At 40.0% G+C, this 16791-nt stretch overlaps 3 protein-coding genes across 16 annotated transcripts in view; 2 read left to right on the top strand and 1 right to left on the bottom strand.

Annotated features, from left to right (window-relative positions):
* Positions 1–322: 322 nt before the first annotated feature.
* LOC108040229 (60S ribosomal protein L7a) lies at positions 323–3091 on the bottom strand. Its single transcript, XM_017117588.2, has 5 exons — positions 2965–3091; positions 2377–2440; positions 2187–2310; positions 1412–1782; positions 323–735 (listed from the first exon to the last, which is right to left on the bottom strand). The coding sequence occupies exons 2-5, from the start codon at positions 2389–2391 to the stop codon at positions 430–432; spliced, it is 816 nt and encodes a 271-aa protein (XP_016973077.1). The 5' UTR covers positions 2392–2440; positions 2965–3091; the 3' UTR covers positions 323–429.
* A 1629-nt stretch (positions 3092–4720) lies between these two features.
* LOC108040231 (protein deltex) lies at positions 4721–8731 on the top strand. The gene is made up of 4 exons (XM_017117590.2): positions 4721–5566; positions 5822–7057; positions 7145–7287; positions 7348–8731. Exons 1-4 carry the CDS (start codon positions 5069–5071, stop codon positions 7646–7648), a joined length of 2178 nt encoding a protein of 725 aa, XP_016973079.1. The 5' UTR covers positions 4721–5068; the 3' UTR covers positions 7649–8731.
* Positions 8732–11351: 2620 nt separating this feature from the next.
* LOC108040105 (serine/arginine repetitive matrix protein 2) overlaps positions 11352–16791 on the top strand; it is a 43975-nt gene continuing 38535 nt past the window's right edge. For 3 of the 14 annotated variants that reach the window (XM_017117355.2, XM_017117353.2, XM_017117352.2), the window contains exons 1-2: positions 11359–11975; positions 14142–14213. In XM_017117355.2, the coding sequence (XP_016972844.1) occupies positions 14157–14213 (57 nt within the window). In that variant the 5' untranslated portion in view covers positions 11359–11975; positions 14142–14156. Of the gene's footprint in view, positions 11976–14141; positions 14214–16791 lie in introns of all 14 variants that reach the window. The other 11 variants (XM_017117349.2, XM_017117348.2, XM_017117347.2 and 8 more) reach the window with 8 other exon arrangements.

Genomic DNA, 16791 nt, shown 5'->3' with positions numbered 1-16791 from the left:
TGGATGAACTTTCCAGGAACCAAAACAAACTTTTGGGGCAGGAAATAGTGACAAAAATTGCCTCATCAAATAAAACTCGTGCTTCTGCGAGTGCATTATTGTAGTATCATGTCCGAGGGAACTCCAAACCGCTTCCAGAATAGATACAGCTGATCTTGTAGGCATAAATTTAGGTTCCCCAGCCAATTTGAAACCCAATTTGAAGAGTACTTGGCGGAAAACAACGCGTGACATGGGATTCAACTTAGATTTATTGAATGCCGATGAGAAATCGACTCGTCCAAGCACTCACAGACACTTAGATAAAAAAAACAAAAAAAAATTGTACACTTAAATGTTTATTTGTTATCAAAGTCAATGGGCGCACATTGCCCAAATCATTTCATCCATCGTGTACTTAAAACTCTTCCAAATTAGCCGCAAACATGTTTAACCCTGCTTCTGGGCCAACTCGCGGGCCTTGGCGCGCTCCAGCTTGGAGATGCGGGCCAGACTCTTGGAGCCAAGGATGCCACCGCCCCAGTGGCGACGGATCTCCTCGTGGCGCTCGTTGAAGTTGGTCTTCACGGCCTCCAGGACCTTGCCGAAGTTGGCCTTGTCGTTGTTGTCGACGCTGGTCAGGGCGATGGTGGTGCAGGTCTTGCGACGCACCATGCGACCCAGACGAGCCTTGCCCTTCACGATGCAGTAGGGCACGCCCATCTTGCGGCAGAGGGCAGGCAGGAAGAGCACCAGCTGGAAATAACACAAAAAGATGCGTAAAAGAGGAATTAGTTGATGTACTTAGAAACCACGTGGTCGGGGGGTCTGTGTCTCTGGTCTCATCGTGTTGCCCTTAATTCCTTGGCATCATAAGCTTAATATCTTGCTTAGTTACAAGCCTTTCTTTAGATTTTCTATAAATTCGAGTAGTACAAAAACTTGATGTAAAGTCTAAACTAAATAAAAAATTTTTGAGTTCAAAACAGCAATCATTATTCACGTCAAAATGCTTACTAATTGGAACCCATAAATTAAGTGGAAAAAGCTGTTTTATAATGTAAAATGTATTTCTTCTCAAGAATACAACTAACTGCATCGAAACGATAACCGAATTATAGATATAGCGGAGATCTCTAATAGAACACCTTAGCTCAGTAACTAACATAAAGCTTACGCTTTGATCTAATAAATTTTGTCAAGGAATTAAAAAATCAGGCGTCAATTCTCCACATGGCAGCCCCCCGCTCAAAAGAGAGCGGGATGACCTTCGGTTGAAGAAATTCAAAAGTTTACATCATGGCAACGAGACAAAAACATACAAATTTGTAGTTCCACAATCTCCAGAAATATTAAAGTAATTTCTGGGTCAATAATCGAGAATGTGGAAGTGCAAACATGATTGGAGTGCATTATACTCCAAAAAACTCACCTCCAGAGGCTCAACATCGTGGGCAATGACCACCAGTTGGGCTTTCTTCTGCTCAATCAGCTTGGTGACCGTGTTGGTGCCGGCGGAAACGTAGCTGGGCTTCTTCTTGGGCTCCACATCCTTGCCCTTGGCCTTGGCCTCGGCGATCTTCTTCAATCGCTGCTTCTTGGCCAGAGGCGATTCGGGCCGGTACTTCTCCAGCAGCTTGAACAGCTTTACGGCGGTGGTCTTGTCCAGAGTCTGGCTGAACTGGTGGATTGGAGGTGGGACCTTCAGGCGCTTCTGGAGCACAGCCTTTTGCCGCTGAACCCGGATGTATTTGGGCCAACGAACGAAACGGGACAGATCGCGCTTGGGCTGCACATTCTGGCCTGTAAAATTAGAGAATACATTAAAAATTTGCTTTCTAAAACGATTCAAAGTTTGATGGGCTGCATTAACTCTACACGGCAAAGTATTGGTATACAAAATCAGGTTTATGGTGCCGGTATTATGCACAAATGAAGTGTGTACTTCTAAAAACGTGTTCTTATAAAAGAAGGGAGTACTCGTCGCTCGTAGGAACGGAAATAATAAATTCAAGGCTCATTGGAGAAGTATTATTTATAACATCTAATTAATAATAATCAAATTGGTATTATCATGGATTCTCTGATTGCAACATGTATTTTCAAGAAAAAGTTATGAAAAATAATTGAAATTGAGCAATGCGGACACAACAAAATACTCTTGCAGCTTTTTAAAACCTAAAAACAATAGGAAATATATAACTTACCGATTCCGAAGTTCTTGGGCCTCTTCTCGAACAGCTGGTTGACGACCTTCTTGACCACGGGCTTCTTAACAGCGAGTGGGGCTGGAGCCACCTTCTTGGTCACTGGCTTCTTCTTTGGCCTGGGCTGTAATTCAAACACAGATAATATTAATTGACTGTCAATTAAACAGCTTTAGTAAATATAACTTACCTTCTTAACAACCATTTTCAAGCAGTTTCAAAGTTTTCTTCCGAAATAAGCAGTTGCTTAATTGCTAAAAGAGAATTATTGAAACCGTTAGTTTTTGACTTAAGAATTCACAAGAAAGGCAGAAAATTATAGCAGCCAGCAAAACACGTGCAAAAACATCAAGTCACAAAAAAAAATCTTTGTGTGTGTGATACAAAGGGTGTAAACAACCAATTCTCTCATTGAATTTTGCAATAAAATTGAAGAGTTTTGTTTAATTCAAGTGAGCTAACTTCTATCTTAGCAGTTTTTAGTTCTTTAAAGTTTTAATCAATTTTTTTTACACAGCACACACAACCACACATCAACATGCCGCAACGCACATTTTTTGTACAAATCTTTTTAAATTTGTCTTATTTCACAGAAAAAAAAAGGTTTTGGGTATATAAAATACACCTTTTGTGTTGTTTACACCTTGTATTTTCAAGTAGCACCTTTAATTTTGGCTTTAATGCCCACATTAAAAAAATGTATTAAAAAAATAGGGTTTTGCACACATTTTCGCTGGCCACTTCGTTTTTTACAGATTCTTTGGCTTCTATATATTACCTGGGATTAACACGACCACGAACGTATCGAAATACTCGCTGCAAGTAAATTAAAAAGGGATATTTTAAGTACAATTTTTAAGCGGAGCTCGCGGAGCACATGCACTCACCGGAAACGTGAAAAGAAAAAGAAGGAAACGGGCAGTATGTAGAGGTGGTTAGGGCTGTCAAAACATCGATGTCACTATCGATAAGACATCGATAGAGGTGATGTTCAATATTTTAAGTTAAGTATTCGATAGTATTTATTTTAAACGGTTAGCCATAAAAAGATTTATTTAAACAGAGCATTTCAATCTTCATTAAAAAAAATGCCAGCATATTTTGCCTTAATAAAATTTTAAAATTTGTACACTTACCTTGAAAACCCTATCTGCCAGCTTTACTAAACATTGATTGCATGGCCAAGATTACATTAAATCAAAAAGTTGGGGTATAAGTACCTATTAATAAACAATATATATTTCGCATTTATATTGAGACAATATGAAGATAATACCTACAAACGTTACTGTTGAAACTAAAGCCTGGATTATATATCTGAAATTCAAATATTTAATGTTAATACTACAGTGAGTTGTTAACAAGGTCAATAGCGTCAATATCGTTCTTTAACAAGAGAATTTCTGTGCTCAGCAGAACTTTATGATCACTGATCACTTGTGTATTTGTAATCAGTAATCAAGTTTATTCTGCTGAACGCTCGTGATAGCTTACGCCGTCTTGAATTTAATCGGTCTGAAAATTAGTAGTAGTGCCGTAATTGTGTATTAAAAAGCTAATCTCTTATTTTAAAAATAAATATTGCTCAATTGTTTCCGTGCAGCAGCGAAATTCCAGCATTGAGCATAACATTCCTGGTAACATCAAAATCATCTGTTTTTGGTGATCATGTTTTACTGCTGAACGCAGTTATCACTAGCTATCGATGGTTTGATTTGTTTGGCACTATCAGTGGCCAAAGATTAAAATTAAATACCAAAAACAGTTACCGCCACTTAGCGAAGACTTGCTCCTTCCATTAAAATTTAAGGTTATAAAAATATCAATACGAAAATACCTATTAATGGTTACAAAGGGACATGATCCTGTTCTTTTTTTTAATTTAATTTTACGTGTTTTTTGTAGAAAATCACAGTTATTTTATAAATATTACAAGTTTATATATATACTATATACACCCGCTACCCGCTTGTTTTCGGATTCTTATAAAAAGGCCAATCACCTTAAATATTAATATTTATTTAAGTGATATATTGATACAATTTTTCATTTTTTTTAACAAAGGAGTTAACAAATGTAAATGCTAGTACTTAAGTGATCCAAAAATGTACATTATAAAATTTAAATGGTGAGTATTTATTACTTTGGTTGAGCTCTTAAAGCTCGAAGGTTACCCGCTGACAAATAAATTAATTCGATGAAGAACACATCCACCCTCATTTAAAATTGTTTAAAAATAAAATTTGAAATAGATTAAAAATGTAAAAATGTAAACCAAAATATTAAATACAATATAACTTGTAAAGGTTTGTAATCAAAGGTACAATATGTATTAGCCTGCAGAATTGTAAATATAATTAATTTATATATACAAAATCTAGCTAGTAAGAACAACAAAAAATCAGTTTTTTTAAAACTAGCTAGATCTAGATAGGAACTTGTTATGAATTCAGCCCTGGCATCGATAGACATTCAACTGGTGGCGGTATTTGTTGCTTTATTTTCTGTGCAGTATTTTTCTCTGGTCTCTTTTAGCGCTTTTCCGCTGTTGTCTATCTCTAACTCACTGCCCAAAAAAATTTCTCGCCCTGCGCTTGCGCTAATTGCTTTAAAAACCAATTGCTACCGTTAAACGCGAGTGCCAAAGCCCGATAAAACTTAACCGGAGTGACTAGAAAGTGGCCTGCGAAACTGCGGAAAAATGAAAGCCGAGGAAAAACAGGGCTAACAAACGCAGGCCACCATTTTTAATTTCTTTGTTTATTTTGTGCCCATCTTCGCGAGCGACAGAGACAGAGAGTGACAAAGGGAGAGTGAGCGGGAGGAGCTGAATATCGAAATGGAAATGGAGTGAACGCAGGGAAAACGGATAAGATCCAGCGATGGCCAGCAGCGCTGGAAGTGCGGGAAGTATTCCCGGATCCATCGTTTCCGGCGGAGGAGGATCCTCTGCTTCCAGTTGTGGGACCATGGCCTTGCCCCCCAACGGATCCGGCGGTCCGCCCGTGAACCACGCCCACGCCGTCTGCGTCTGGGAGTTTGAGTCGCGGGGCGGCAAGTGGTTGCCATATTCGCCGGCGGTCTCGCAACATTTGGAACGTGCCCATGCCAAGAAGCTAACACGCGTCATGCTGAGCGACGCGGATCCCAGCTTGGAGCAGTACTACGTCAATGTGCGCACGATGACCCAGGAATCGGAGGCGGAATCGGCGGGATCCGGTCTTCTCACCATCGGCGTGCGGCGGATGTTCTACGCCCCCAGCTCGCCGGCGGGCAAGGGCACCAAGTGGGAGTGGTCGGGCGGCAGTGCCGATAGCAACAACGACTGGCGGCCCTACAACATGCACGTCCAGTGCATCATCGAGGACGCCTGGGCGAGAGTAAGTGTTCGGAAGTACTTTTATCTCAACTGAAACCTTGAGATGCTCAACAGTTTTACTGTTAGAAGGCTATAGGTCTATAACGACGATATATAAACTGTATAAACATAGAACACGTAAAACTAATGACCATCTGAATAGGGTATAATTTATCATATTTTATAAAAATGTTATGCGTTATTCGAAATGAACTGCAATCTTGTCGCTCACATAGCAACAACCTTTTCTAATTGGCATTTTCCACCTCCCCCGCAGGGCGAACAAACTTTGGACTTGTGTAATACCCACATCGGCCTGCCCTACACCATCAACTTTTGCAATCTCACCCAGTTGCGCCAGCCCAGCGGACCTATGCGCAGCATACGGCGAACACAGCAGGCGCCGTATCCTCTGGTAAAACTCACGCCCCAGCAGGCCAACCAACTCAAGTCGAACTCCGCCAGCGGGAGCAGCCAGTACAACACTATGCCCAAACTGGGGGACACCAAGAGTCTGCACAGAGTGCCCATGACCAGGCAGCAACATCCACTGCCCACCAGCCACCAAGTGCAGCAGCAACAACAACATCAGCAGCAGCAGCAACATCATCTCCAGCAGCAGCAACACCAGATGCAGCATCATCAGATGCACCATCAGACTGCGCCTAGAAAACCGCCGAAGAAGCACAGCGAGATATCCACCACAAATCTCCGCCAGATACTCAACAACCTGAACATCTTTAGCAGCAGCACCAAGCACACGAACATGGCCACGGCGGCCAGTGCCAGTTCATCCTCTTCATCGGCTTCCTTGCACCACGGCAACCACCTGTCTCATGCCCATTTCTCGCATGCCAAGAACATGCTGACTGCCTCGATGAACAGTCATCATAGTCGCTGTTCGGAGGGATCCCTGCAATCGCAAAGGAGCAGTCGGATGGGTTCACATCGCTCGAGATCGAGGACGCGTGCCTCGGATACGGATACGAACAGCGTGAAATCGCACCGTAGAAGACCCAGCGTGGACACCGTGTCCACTTACCTCAGTCACGAGAGCAAGGAGAGCCTGCGCAGCAGGAATTTTGCCATTTCGGTCAACGATCTGCTGGACTGTTCGCTGGGTAGCGATGAGGTTTTTGTGCCCTCGCTCCCGCCATCGTCTCTGGGTGAAAGGGCACCGGTGCCGCCACCATTGCCGCTGCATCCGCGCCAGCAACAGCAGCAGCAACAACAGCAGCAACAGCTGCAAATGCAACAGCAGCAGGCGCAACAGCAACAGCAATCAATCGCCGGTTCGATTGTGGGCGTGGACCCGGCCAGCGATATGATATCGCGATTTGTCAAGGTGGTGGAGCCACCGCTGTGGCCCAATGCCCAGCCCTGTCCCATGTGCATGGAGGAGCTGGTGCACTCCGCCCAGAATCCGGCCATCTCGCTGAGTCGCTGCCAGCACCTGATGCATTTGCAGTGCCTTAACGGGATGATAATTGCCCAGCAGAATGAAATGAACAAGGTAAGGAAGAGCGGTGCTCTAAACATCCCCAATAAGAGGGAGATAGTATATACAACCTTTTAAAATACTCCTAAACTTGTCGTATAGAACCTCTTCATCGAGTGCCCGGTATGCGGAATCGTTTACGGCGAGAAGGTTGGTAATCAGCCAATTGGCAGCATGTCCTGGAGCATTATCAGCAAAAATCTGCCAGGACACGAGGGACAGAACACCATACAGATTGTCTACGAGTGAGTGTGAATGGATTTTTAGTTTGTCCAGTCTATAATAACCTACCATTTTTATTGAAGCATTGCATCGGGCCTGCAGACGGAGGAGCATCCGCATCCGGGCCGGGCCTTCTTCGCCGTGGGATTCCCACGGATCTGCTACCTGCCGGATTGCCCGCTGGGGCGAAAGGTGCTGCGCTTTCTCAAGATCGCTTTCGACCGCCGACTACTTTTCTCCATTGGACGATCGGTGACCACCGGACGCGAGGATGTAGTGATCTGGAACAGTGTGGATCACAAGACACAATTCAACATGTTTCCGGATCCCACTTATCTGCAGCGAACCATGCAGCAGCTGGTTCACCTGGGCGTGACGGATTAATGATTAGGGAAGAATATCTCCTTCCCAGAAAAACCAACCACCCACCCACCGAAGCCCCTGAAAAGAAAAGAAAACCCTAACCCAGATCACTCTCTTCCATTCGTTAATAAGTTACTTTCTACATAATCTCAGTGTGTGTGCAATCCTCGTTTACTATGATATATTTTTTTTATAGATATATTGTAATAGCGTTCGAGCTGCTCGAACCCTAAACAACAGCAAACCACAATTGCAATTGTAGCTTCCTTTTCGCTCTTCCAATTCGTATTTGTACGCACTTAGCCGATAAGGTTCCGTACATCATATGTATTAGCTAGTTAGTTAGTTTTAGTGATAGTTTCCAAGAGAATCTTGACCCAAGACACCTATTAGTATTAGGCATTATCCTGATTCCTGATTCGATTCAAGCCACGCCACGCCATTCCTCAAGCATTCGAGTGTAAGCTGTGCCAAAATCGTAGTGCTCCCGTTTAGGATATGTATATTGTTGATATAGATAGCATATAACCATCGCCCATCTCTCCATCTCTCTCGGTTTCAAATTTCTCTATTTTTTATCAGCTCTTTATAAGCCTTGAGGAATCCCTTTAGATCGTAAGATGCTATAGGTTAAATAATATTTAGAGAGAGGACTGGAGATGGGCAGATTCGATAGACTTGTCTCACTCGACTTGGCCATTTAATCTCTTCCATTCAGCGAATTTGATGTGATTTTAACTTGAATTATTCATAATTAAACAGAGCCTGCTACGCATATATAGGGAGCATAGTTGTAAATCAGCCAGATATTTCATTATATATACATAAACATACATTTATCATACCGCATACCACGTAAAATATTTTTTTAATTGAAACTTTTGCACACATTTGATGAATTGTTGCTTTCATATTGATATCAGCTTTTGTCCGCGTCACCATATTTGATATGATATGATTTTACTAAGTTGTATTTAGCACTGATTAGTTTTTAGTGTTCATTGCGAATATTCCACAGCAAATTCCACACCATTAATATATGCATATTACATATACAGTACATTTATACATAGTTCAAATAAAGTAATTTTAATCATGTTCAAATGGGTTTTACGTTTTTCAGTGGGTGCGTATCTTTAAATGAAAATAAAGATTCAAAAATTTAGAATTAACAAGTGACCAGATCGTACAAATTTAAAGAGCTTTGATTTTTAAAAGCCTTTTTTGTCAATTCCTTAATTAATCCAAAATGTATCTGGTAAAGTTTAAGCCAAAAGGAATTTGTATTCTGTCTACTAATATTTTGAATAATGATCTATTGATACACCAGATTTCATGGAATAAGGTAAAATTCCGATTGGGTGCTCTTTTGGCGTTTTTTTTATTGCATCGGCAGTTTCTCTGCAATGCAATGCAATTCAAATCAATCAGTTGACATTTTTGGGACTTTCAAGGTTCGTTTTCATTTTCGTTTGCCGTTTAGCAGTTTTCGGTTTCAGTTGCTGCCGTGAATCACTTAAAATAAATTAATAAAAGACAAAAAATCAAGAAAATCAGATGCATTTTTGTCATTGTGCACAGTGCGTGATGTTGGCGATGTTGGTGAAGTTGCTCCGGGCCATTTAAGGCGCAGCGGCAACATGTTGCAGACGTGTGTTGTCGTTGTGTCGCCTCTTCAACTGCCTACGTGCTGACGTCAGACAGGCGCAAGGACAGTGTCCAAAAGTGGCCAATAAAACGTGGCTCAATGGTGGCTTTCACTGCTCCTCCAAGGGCGGTTATCTTTCAGTAGCTGCAACATCGGCAGCTGTTGCTGTTGCAAGGCGTTAGTTTGGCATTAGCAATATTTTTTTTATAACAACAAGTAGCAATGGCTTGAAGAGCCAAAAAATGGTTAAATAAAACACCCTATCCTTGGTTAGAAGTTGCACATGTTGCCGATGTTGCTACTACAGGAAGAACATTACCAATTGTTGCTTTTGCAAGGCGTTACTTTCGGTTTTTTGTGAGATCATAAAGGAAAGGGGTTTTAGGAAACCTTTACAGTATCAAATAGAAAATCCTTTTTTTGGGCCTTGCAGCTGAAAATAGCACATGTTGCTCTTGTTTGCAATTGTTGTTGATGTTGCTGTTTTTGCTGCTGCTCCTGCTGATGCGGTTGTTTTCCTTGTGCCAGTTGCATAAGCAAATGTTTTCCTAGAATTTACAGCATTTCGTGCAATTTTTATTCGATTTTATGTGAATGACGTCGTTGACATTCAACACACGCACCCCAGCAGATAGAGAAAGACATATATAACATATATAAGGAGAAAGAGAGAGGTGGCAAGTGCGTGATGATGAGATCGCTAATAAGGTGGTTTTGGCCAAAAAAAAAAGCCTGCTCCACTGACCCTGTGGCATTCGCGTTTTTTTTTGGCCTCAGCCTCGTCCCGGCCATTTTTATTTTGTGATAAACACTGGCGATAAGGCCATCCGATCTAGCCCTCTATCTACTGTTCTAAATACATATTAAAAAGAAAACCACTTTATCTTAAGCTCTATTATCAGATATACTTATATTATAACCTCTCTCTTTCTCTCATTGAAAAGATAGTTCTAATGTTTTTTTCATACTTTCTTACATTCTTATATTTTTAAAACGTAAAAAAGAAAGTGCTCATTTTTGCACATTAATTTATAATGAATCAATAAAATCCCAAACATAAAGAAAATGTTGACAAAAATCTGGTACCGGTTTTAATTTAATTTAAATAACCACAATTATTTTGCAAGCATAAAGCTGTTTTAAAACAATATTTGACCCCACTTAAATCTTAACTTCAAAGAATTTTTAAGTGCCTGACAAAAAATCCAATTGGCACGCGACATTGGTATTGGATTCGCCCAGCAAAGTCTCATAAGAAAAATATGCAAAGGGTTTGGCAGGCATTGACTTTTGTTCCTGTTTATGTTCTTGGTTTTTTTAATCATTATTTTTTATTCTTGTCCCTGTCTTTCCACTATCCCCCTCCCGCTCACACACCCAGTGGTCATTAGTCATGCAAATGAGCAGGGATTATCAAGTTATTGTGCTCTCTTGCTTGCTCTCACTTTCCTTATCTCTCAGGATCAGCTGAGGCGTGGACAGAGAGATGTATACTCAAAAAAAAAAGATTATAAAAGGGCCATATTTGTATAAAAAAAAAAGTTGTATTATATGGGAGTCCAGGAAGCTATTCATAATTACTTTATAAATATAATCTTATTTTTATTACTTTGAAAATCATTTGGATACGATAGCAGTTCATTGAATTATTATTTATTGAGTTTCTATACTTTTTGGTAAACTAAGTGAACTGTTTTAGTAGACAAATATAAGCTTTATAGGCTACAGATAAGGCATTTTGCTATGGATCCTGTTGATAAATTTTCACCTGTAATCCTTAAATTCCTTGATTGTCTGTTCGATAAATCGGGAGTTGCTGGTGCCAAAAAATAGGCAATGATTTTTATGATTCAATAGGGAAACACAGTTTTGGAGTTCTTAATAGTTTTGGATATTTTTTTTGGAGAAAAAGGCATGCCCATAACCTCAACCTTTTCAAATGATTTTCCGCCAGTGTAGAGAGCGTTGCAGTGGCAGTTGCGTCGACGCCGGCGTTTTGGGCGGCCGAGAGAGCCCGCGCCTAAATGCAGCAACAACAGCGGCTTGCAATCAGTCAAGAGCCTCCGCTCGTGCCAACCGCATCAGCCACGCCCCTCAGCCCTCCGCCCCCTTTCGCCGTACAAGCCCAATTTCGAACTCCGTAATTGTTGCTTAAAAAATCAATTTTAAAGGTGTATTTTTTTTTGACAATGTTGCAATATTGTGTTTTGTTTTGGTGAGATTATTCTTTAAGGTGCATTTTTTTCAGTCAATGTTGCATTTAAATTCGGTTTTTAAAGTGTATTTCTCTGACTGCTTTTGTTGCAAAAAATAGTGTTTTATTTTGGTGAAATATTTATTTTTGTTAAACTTAAAAATAAACATATGTATGTACATATTTTTTTAAATCTCTGGTATTAGTCGCGTGTGACAGCTGCTACAGCAAATAAATAAACCGCAAATCAATCAAACAATCGCAGAGTGGGAAAAGAGTGGCTGCGCCCGCGTTTTTAACCGCGCTCAAGTCGCTGACAACTTTTTGCCGGAGAGCCAGCCGCAATTTGATCTTTCCGTAAATTAAACTATTTACTGTTTAAATATTTGCCAAGTACACAAAAATACATACACTTGCTGCTCGCTGTCGCCTCGTCTAAAATTACAAAAGCCTCGAAGTCGACGTCCCTCTGATAATAAACAGAAAAGTTAGCAGCAACACAGCAGGTGAGTGCAATTGCACAGGTAGTACATAAAGATATATGTATGTAGTCTCATATAATTAACTATATAGAGGGTGACAGAGCCACGGATTGACTACAATGTTGATGGAGGAATTCTAACAGTTTTGCGGTGATTTCTGTGGTTTTCCTGCTGCCTGGCGCCATCTAGTGGCGTCTCAATAGATTTATGAAAAAGTTATGGCTATATGACACTGGTTAAAAACTGTGGTAGCTTTCTAAAAAGTTGGTTAGAAATGAACATGTTATTTTGAAAAGATTTTCAAAAAGCTACCACTGTTGCCGAAATTCTGTTTTTTTTTCTCAGTGCAAATCTGTTTAATACAGTGTCATACTGGCATTATCATATAAGTATGCCTTGAATTTGGATCTATGCTTATTTTGTTTGCCATAAATCTTGAATGACCAAATTCGACTGATTTTCGATAATAAAACGGTTTTTAATTGGCCAACAGCAAAATATGACGGTTTCGTTTTGCCGTTTTGGTAATTTATGAATTTATACGATCGACGATCGGCGTTCTTAGGGCATTGGCCACACGCCAGCCCACGCGATTTGTATAAGGTATGACATACGGATCGTGGTATAAAGTGTATCATTTGGTCTGGCGGACATATCTTTATTGGACCACTGCTTTGATTGATGATCCATAAATGCGTTAAATGGATGTTCGTCTGACGTCCAAATGCTTTGATTTGTGTTGGACTTAGATATTGTATTTTAATTGTTATGGTGGATTATGATTATAGGTTGAAATAGGCAGAAAATGCATGTAGCTTAAAATATAAATGTGAGGAACAATGGTATTGTTTTGATTTTGAGACTGAATTTTAATTTAGGTAGATTTTTGTTGGACAAGACAGTTTCAATAGGCAGAAAGAGATATCTTACTTTAAGTTTACTAGTTGCCGTTGGAAAAGGTTGTATATTTGTATAATCAAAGAAATTAAATCTTGAAATATGTATAAGAAAATCCAAGAAATGTATTCGTTTTTTCTGCCCACTGATCAATCAGGTGGATGTCAATTTGCCACAATTCATTAAGACATTTAGATGACAATTTTGCAGGAGGTTACTAACTTGATCAGACCTTTCTACCTGACCATCTCCTCACCCCTAAAAATCAATCGTGAGGTGCTCTCTTTGAAGCTAGCTCAGTTTTCAAGTTCAATTGCTTGATTGAATGGGGCTCTGGGGCCAACGAGTGTTTGCCCAATTGTGGTTTTGAACTTGTTTGGCTTTTGGCCGAGCATTTCCCCGGACAACCCCCTCCTAACCGCCCCCAGCCCCGCCCCCTTTGACGTATTGTCAGTTGACCGAGCCCGTTGATGCTAACCAAAAGCGAAGCCAAAATGTTGCGGCCGTGCTAATCAAGCTAGCAACTAAAATGCACAGCGAAAAAAATAATATAAATTACATAGAAGAATTAAAAATACCCAGTTAAAGTATTTACTGGAAATGTTGAAGTAATTAAATTGTAATTTGGCAATTTGAAAATAATGTTTATAAATATTATTGTATAAATGGCCTTATTCAATTTGTATATATTTTTACTGCATATCTTAAAAATAAAATTGTATTCAGCAAATGTCATGTAAAATTCAGTTTACTTTTAGGCTACACTTTCAGAGCATTTACAATCCTAACACGAATTAATTCATTCTTTACATATTTACAACATGAATGTGGTTTTTAGGGGAATCCAACACCGATCATCAGTTTCTCTCCATGCAATTGCGATGCACTTGGCTGTGTCATTTTGTGCAAATGTTTTTGTATTTTATGTATATGCAGCTGCTGTCCATGTTTGAAGTTATCCATTTACGGGGGAAATGTCACAACTTGTTGGGGTGTGGAGATCGAAGCGACTCTGACCGATTCTGGTCGATTCTGTCCGATTCTGGCTTGCCTCGTTCGCAGTGCCCATAACACTGATCATGATCGATGGCAATTGATATTACTCAGTAAACTTTGCGGAGCCCCAGGCAGCAGCGACAAATTATAATCATCAAATAAATCAAGCTGAGAAATGTGCAGCGAAATAATTGCATCACCAGCCAAAACAAAGTATCTCTGACCACCCTCTATGGAATTAATCTTAAGTCTAACCTGTACAATCTTGTGTAATATATACATATGTTTGTTTTATAGCCAATCATCTTTGCCATGGAGGTGGAATGCGATTTGGGTGATATACAAAACGAGGAATTGCTGAGGAAAATGGTAAGTTTATTTATTTTAAAATTTACTTTGAGTATTTTAAAGTGTTGTTCTTAAATCTTTATAGTTATAAGCCCTAAGAACATATTTTTACTTATCAGTTATTAGATTCCATTTTTTAAGTGATTGTGGGGCCAACATCTGGCTGCAGTTCATTGCCTCCTTGCCGGACTTGTGTCCCCGTTCCCAGCTCATTGCCAATGGCATTGCCTTTAAAGCCCTGTTTTTCCCCCAGACGACACTTTCGAGAACTGGCCAGAAGCGATCCAGACCATCCATGGCCAGAGATCCACTCACTCGCTTAGTCAGTCCCCGCTAACAGTCCAAACCCAACCCAGTTCAACCTGGCCAAATTGGGTCATTTATGGGGTTGCTCACTGTAGCTCATTTGCCGGCGTGGGCCGCTAGTCGCTGACTTGGCTCAGACATTGGCAATAATCGTTAAAAAGTCGTTAGAAAAGTCAATGGAAAAACGATGACGATGTCGCATCGGGGACCTGTCCTAATAACTGATCTATCTATCTGCATTAGTGAAGAATAACAAAGAGGAAGATGGGCTAGTTTTAAATCGAAGTTTGAACTACCCTTGGATCAACATAGTTAATATTATATTATTATGGTGATTCATGAAAATCCAAAACTAAGGTTAATTTACCAATGATTTCTTATACAAAGGTTAGAACTGTTAGATTAAGTTTACGACATCATAAATTATCTAAATGATTGTTGGTAATGACAAGGAACTCTTAGCTGAAATAAACCTTTTATGATCTTATTTTGTAGGACCAATATTAATGTATTAAAATATCCTAAACAATATAATTATTTTAATAATCAACGATTTAATAACCAAAAGATAGGATGTTAAAGAGTTGCTACTAATAAATCATAATAATCATAAATTATATTATGGGATCCTATATTATTTGAAATAAGGTTTCTAACTATAATATAATACCAATACATTTTTAGAGGGTATAAGACAAAAGCAACAACAAACAGAAAAAAAATAGCAGACGAAAGAAGAAGCAGCAGCAGACGATCGTCAGCCCACGCAGTCGTCATTGGAGAGAGAGAGAGAAAGAAGGAGATTGAGTGAAAGAGTAGAGAGAGAGAGAGAGAAAGACAAATTGGGAGGCTGCGAATGCGACTGCGCAGCAACTGCGCTGCGACTGCGACGGGTGCTGATAAAAAGCCTGTGATGATGACTCATTGGCCATGAATCAATTTCAGCTTTGGCCTCTGAGCCCGCTGACCGCTGATGGCCTCCTCCTCCTTCAATCATTTTTCTCCTTTCTCTTTTCTCTTAGCTATATATTCTCCTTTCCTCCTTAAACAGGGATGGCTGAATAAAAACTAAATATCAACTTTATATTTTTTTCAAAAATAAATTTATTTTTTAAAGAAATTTATAATTAACTACCCACCAGTTTCTCGCTCAATAAAATCAAATTTAATGTAACCATATGGCCTTAGTGTAAATGATTAAATTTCAATGGTGCCTTGGAGATAACAAACTTAAGAGGTGTAAAGCGAATAACACTACCTGAAATGGCAATAAAAATAGCAATCAATAGCACACGATAATTTGCCATGCAAAATCTTATCAAATTCCAAGCAATTTCAAAACACTTTCTAATCTTATCAACTAAAATGTATTTTAATTTAACGAGCGAAGCCAATATGCCGTGCATATATTAAGTTTAAACCCGCGCCTTAAATTTAAAATTATATTTCCACTTCAATTTGTAAATTATAATAATTCGAAAATCTTTATGGGATAGTTTGATCCCCTATTGAGTAGGTCTCTTTTTTGTGGTGCATTCGGGAGCGAGTTCAAGTCACATGATCATCATTTTTGTAGTGATCTTAGATATCTCTAGTTAGGGAATATATTTCTTAGTTTCACAATTTCTAAGTAATATAAAACCTGGTTACCAAGCTAGTGAGTGCATCCCTGGCAGATCAGATCCCGACTCAGAATACAACAGAATACAAGACCCCAGAAGACAGCGTTGGCTGGCCACGATCTCCGTCTCATTGGCCATGAGGCGATTCAATTCGACTTCGAGTTCGATTCGAGTCAATTCGATTCGATTCAGGCCCGAGTCGAAAAATCGCGTGGGTCGCCAGCCGTCGACTGCTGAATAAATCAGTGAGTTGAGCCAAAGTTGAATTGGCACACACGGAGTAACGAAAACATAAAAAATAAATAAGACACCCGCGTATGGCAAATGGCCAAATGCAGCAAGTGGCCAATGGACGGTGGACAGTGGGCCACAAAACTGGACGGCGGACAGTGGGGTAAATTAGAACGACCGTCTAGTCACGACGTCTGCGTCTGCGCAACGTCTGCGCCAACGTCGATGAGTAATTTTGGGGCCTGTTCGAAGACAAATCGTTACGATTCGTTGGAATGGTGGGCGCCAGCGGCTCGAGTGCTTTCCAAAAACGCTAGAAATAGTTTAGAGCTGTATAAAAAAAACACATATGTTTTGGGCTTAAGGTGTTTATTAACATATTGCAACAATGACACCCACCTCCGGCCGCCGATCGAGTGATTTATTATTGCCGATCCGCA

The sequence above is a fragment of the Drosophila rhopaloa genome, unplaced genomic scaffold (assembly GCF_018152115.1).
Source record: "Drosophila rhopaloa isolate 14029-0021.01 unplaced genomic scaffold, ASM1815211v1 contig_3, whole genome shotgun sequence".
NCBI classification, from domain to species: Eukaryota; Metazoa; Arthropoda; class Insecta; order Diptera; family Drosophilidae; genus Drosophila; species Drosophila rhopaloa.
This window is presented reverse-complemented; position numbering and strand designations above follow the sequence as displayed.

Coding starts and splice junctions, on each gene's coding strand:
- LOC108040229 (XM_017117588.2), bottom strand. Junction 1,783..2,186: donor GCCCAAGAACTTCGGAATCG/GTAAGTTATATA, acceptor CTAATTTTACAG/GCCAGAATGTGCAGCCCAAG. Junction 736..1,411: donor ACGATGTTGAGCCTCTGGAG/GTGAGTTTTTTG, acceptor TGTTATTTCCAG/CTGGTGCTCTTCCTGCCTGC.
- LOC108040231 (XM_017117590.2), top strand. CDS start 5,069: ATGGCCAGCAGCGCTGGAAGTGCGGGAAGTATTCCCGGATCCATCGTT. Junction 5,567..5,821: donor TCGAGGACGCCTGGGCGAGA/GTAAGTGTTCGG, acceptor CCTCCCCCGCAG/GGCGAACAAACTTTGGACTT. Junction 7,058..7,144: donor AGCAGAATGAAATGAACAAG/GTAAGGAAGAGC, acceptor CTTGTCGTATAG/AACCTCTTCATCGAGTGCCC.